At 40.9% G+C, this 4,433-nt stretch overlaps 1 protein-coding gene across 1 annotated transcript in view; it reads left to right on the top strand.

Moving 5' to 3' along the window:
- The window catches only part of slc12a4 (solute carrier family 12 member 4), a 15,719-nt gene that overhangs the window by 9,377 nt on the left and 1,909 nt on the right, over positions 1 to 4,433 (top strand). Inside the window, exons 14-23 of the mRNA XM_025055624.1 lie at positions 341 to 439; positions 539 to 658; positions 784 to 888; positions 999 to 1,167; positions 1,455 to 1,650; positions 2,235 to 2,404; positions 2,967 to 3,098; positions 3,837 to 3,944; positions 4,033 to 4,220; positions 4,293 to 4,429. Coding sequence (XP_024911392.1) covers positions 341 to 439; positions 539 to 658; positions 784 to 888; positions 999 to 1,167; positions 1,455 to 1,650; positions 2,235 to 2,404; positions 2,967 to 3,098; positions 3,837 to 3,944; positions 4,033 to 4,220; positions 4,293 to 4,429 — 1,424 coding nt within the window. The remainder of the gene's footprint in view (positions 1 to 340; positions 440 to 538; positions 659 to 783; positions 889 to 998; positions 1,168 to 1,454; positions 1,651 to 2,234; positions 2,405 to 2,966; positions 3,099 to 3,836; positions 3,945 to 4,032; positions 4,221 to 4,292; positions 4,430 to 4,433) is intronic.

Raw genomic sequence — 4,433 nt, forward strand, 5'->3', positions numbered from 1 at the left:
AAACCTTCCTGCGGGTGGTGAGTCCACTGGAAGGTATTAACCGCCCTAACCGGGATTCGAACTTGCCCAGGAGGTGAACCCTGGGGTTCCACACCAATGACAGAGACATTGCCTCATATTTACTATTATAAACTGAGCATACTTTATATTCACATATCTTTTGCTACTAATTACTGGTAAATTCCGATCAATGTATTGGGCACCCCTGATTAAGAATGTTTAGTTATTCAAAAAGATTATGCAATATTTGTATAGAATACCTAACACAGGTATTGGTATTATTGTGATCTTGTTGTTGTTGTTGATGATGATTTAATTGTATTATTATTGTTCACTGTAGGTTCTTCTTGATGTGCTACCTGTTTGTTAACTTGGCCTGTGCCGTTCAGACTCTCTTGCGTACACCAAACTGGAGGCCAAGGTTTAAATACTATCACTGGTGAGTACTGGTGCAAGGTTACTTTTAATACTACTACAATGCTTACTTTACATGTTACTTTTTTGCTTAACTAATGTCTGACCTTGTGTGAACCCACAGGGCTCTCTCCTTCATTGGCATGAGTATGTGCCTAGGTCTAATGTTCATCTCGTCCTGGTACTACGCCATTGTGGCCATAGGCATCGCTGGGATGATCTACAAGTACATTGAGTACCAGGGGTATGTGTGAAGTTTCACGTTTTATTATTTTGAATGTGTTTTGATTTTTCTGTTTGCCCGTTGGGGACATTTACTCAAAGTTGATTCTCTGAGGTTTGCTGTTTCTTCTGCATACAAATAAACAGAGCAGAGAAGGAGTGGGGCGATGGAATCAGAGGACTGTCCCTTAGTGCTGCACGCTACGCCCTGCTGAGGCTAGAGGCTGGCCCTCCACACACCAAGAACTGGAGGTAATTCTGTCAGTTCTTTTTCTTTTAGAATTCAGACATGTGAAAATATGTCCTTCCAGTAATGCAGGACACAGATTGATTTATTCTGCCTCATTGTCACTGCACCACAGACCACAGCTGCTGGTGCTGCTGAAGCTGGATGAAGACCTTCATGTGAAGTACCCCCGACTGCTCACTTTTGCGTCACAGCTGAAGGCAGGAAAAGGTCTGACCATTGTGGGCTCTGTTGTTCAGGGCAACTTCCTGGACAGCTTTGGGGAAATGCAGGCGGCAGAACAGGTAAATACTAAACATTTTGTTGATAACATTTATGCAGTTTATGAGAATCAGAATCATAATCAGCTTAGTTGGCCAGGGAATGCTAGCATCAAAAAGAAATTTGATTAAAAAAAATTAAAAAACCACATCAGATAAGGTAGAGGTTGAAACAGAACTTGCACTGGAAATTGAGCAAGGCAAAAATGTTTGCTCTTTTTTTCTTTTGGATGTACAAACTGGATAATGGATTTATTTTTAACTAAATGTTTTCAATTCAAAGACTTCACCTAACCAATATTTTCTGATAGGCTATCAAGAATATGATGGACTTTGAACGGGTCAAAGGTTTCTGCCAGGTCGTTGTGGCGAATAAAGTGCGTGAGGGCATCGTCCATCTGATCCAGTCCTGTGGTCTTGGAGGCATGAAGCACAATACTGTGATGATGGGCTGGCCGTATGGATGGAGGCAGAGTGAGGACCCCCGTGCCTGGAGGACTTTCATCAGTAAGTCCCACAGATCATATGATGATGTCCTTTTTTTCTCTGGTGATTTGATGTTGAGAATAAACAGCATTTTTTCCAACATGTCCGTGACACGAGTCTTATACAGTGGGAGAGTAAAAACAGTGAATTACAAAGCCCTGAACATGGTTATAAAAATGAAGGGCACATCCTGTATGCTAACAGGAGTTTGACGTCCAGACTGAATGAAAGGCAGGGGGTGGGAGGGGGCACACCAGAGCATTCATTTTTAAATCAAATCAGCGATGCAGTGGGTTGACATTTTGGCAGGTGACAACAAAGTGTTGGATGAATGAGTCAATTTTGGAAAGTCACTTCACCATTTTTTTTTCACATCAGTGACATTTTGTACCTTTTTCTTACAACGCTTCTGTTTTGGCTTTTTCCATGTCTTTTTTGTGCTATCTGAAAGAGTGCAGCAGTCAATGTGGTTATTGAGGCATTAAACATCACAACAATCACAAAATCAATTCCAACACTCTGCCTTGTTCTGTTTATGCTCACTCTCCCTCCACATAGTAAAACAACAACAATAAAAATTGAACTCTGTATTCATCTCCGTTCAGGCACTGTTCGCTGTACCACAGCTGCACACTTGGCCCTGATGGTGCCTAAAAACGTGTCCTTCTACCCGAGTAACAATGAACGCTTCCTAGAAGGCAACATTGACGTTTGGTGGATAGTCCACGATGGAGGGATGCTCATGCTTCTGCCTTTTCTACTGAAACAACATAAAGTGAGTTTTTAAAAAAATGTTTTTCCATTTGTGGACTGCTGCATTTTATATAACACAATACATGAGGGCATGAAGCTAATGGCAATAGGGCAGTGGTTCTCAAAGTCTGGGGCAGGCCCTCTCAGTGGTGCAAGGTTATTGCAGGTAGGGTCTCAGCAAGGCAGACTATTATCAGCTCCATTGTGATTTGTTGATAAGAATAACAGTGATCCATGAAGAAATGAAGTGTTTGCTTTTACATGCAGTGTGTTAACATACTGTAGGGGGTTTGACAATACTGTAGTGCTATTGACAATAGTGGGAACCACCCGGTAGGGGTGAACTTGACAGGATGAGTGACATGTTTAAATTAAAATAGGAACTAAAAGCAAAGAACCATTACTCAAACTACAGTAACTATCACAAACTAAAACTAAAGTAACTAGCACTATTATAAAATACTTTTACATTTTTAACAATGTGACTTTTAATCTTTAGTTCTGTAACTGTGAGGAGTCACCTTGACACTAACTGAATATTTGACGTGTGTTTTGAGTACCAACATGTTCTGTTTGTGTTGTAGGTGTGGAGGAAGTGTAAGATGCGAATCTTCACAGTCGCACAGATGGATGACAACAGTATCCAGATGAAGAAGGATTTGGCCATGTTCCTCTATCAACTGAGAATCGAGGCGGAGGTGGAGGTGGTGGAGATGGTGAGGGTTTGTCTGATCAAACACTAAACGCTAAAGTGAGGGCTGCTGTAGCTGTTGCAGTGAAAACAATTTGCAAATTACTTTTAATGATACCATTTTTTTTGATACAGTAAAGCAGCAGTAACATCTGGATGAGAGTGAGAAACATTAATGAAAATTTTCCTCCACATGGCAAATGTAGCTTCTCAGGCTGTGTCAATGTGCTTTCGACAAAGCTAAAGTTATTAACATTTATTCTGACTGTGAAAACAGTAGCCACAGTTTGATAAGTATGAAATATATACATTTTCTAGTAAATAATAGATAATAAATGGTTCCATAGTACAGTGGTTACAGATCTACCTTACACAAAAAAGGTCCTGGGTTCAAGTCCCAGAGAGACCACATACTTAATGGCAACTCCTGCGTGGGTTGCCATTGAGACTTTCACACGTTCACCCAAAAAATCCTACAGTATTTTGAGGAAAAACATTCAGGACCACGATCAACTTTAGTTTCAGTGTTTGTTTTTTACAAAAAAAAAAAAGATTTACAGTTATTTCTGTATTAATAAATAAATACCAACTTGCATATTAATGAAAGTATTAAAACCTGACAAACACATTTAATGGTACTTTTAGAACATGTGCAATTAACTCTGTGTTTCTGTGGAGAATAATGTAATTAATCAGGTTTGAATATTTTAATGAAATGACAGCCCAACTAAGTTGTGTTTTTGTTTCTCCATCTGTATTTCAGCATGACAGTGACATCTCAGCCTACACCTACGAGCGTACATTAATGATGGAGCAGAGGTCCCAGATGTTGAGGCAGATGAGGCTGTCAGGTGCAGAGAGGAAAAGAGAGGTTTGTTTTCAGTCCTTTGGTAATCTCTTTGTTTTTTCCACATGCTGAGTTGTCAACCAAACCACCTTGTTTTCCTTGTTTTCTTTAGGCCCAGCTGGTTAAAGACAGACACTCTTTGGTCCGGATGGGAAGTCTGTACTCAGATGAGGAGGAAGAGTCGGTGGACAGTCCAACTGAGAAGGTCCACATGACTTGGACCAAAGAGAAGTGTGAAGCTGAGAAAAGGAGACGAAACAATGCCCCAGAGACCTTCAGAGAACTCATGAGCCTCAAACCGTGAGTCAGAAACTAAACATTGTCATTTTTTTGTAACCTTGGTTGCAACTTACCTCTGCTCCTCCTGAACAGAGACCAGTCCAACGTACGGCGAATGCATACAGCGGTGAAGCTGAACGAGGTCATCGTAAACCGGTCACACGACGATCGATTATTAGTACTGCTGAATATGCCGGGACCACCACGGAACCAGGAGGGCGATGAGAACTGTAT

This window comes from Cynoglossus semilaevis, chromosome 5 (assembly GCF_000523025.1).
Source record: "Cynoglossus semilaevis isolate Cse_v1.0 chromosome 5, Cse_v1.0, whole genome shotgun sequence".
Lineage (NCBI taxonomy): Eukaryota > Metazoa > Chordata > Actinopteri > Pleuronectiformes > Cynoglossidae > Cynoglossus > Cynoglossus semilaevis.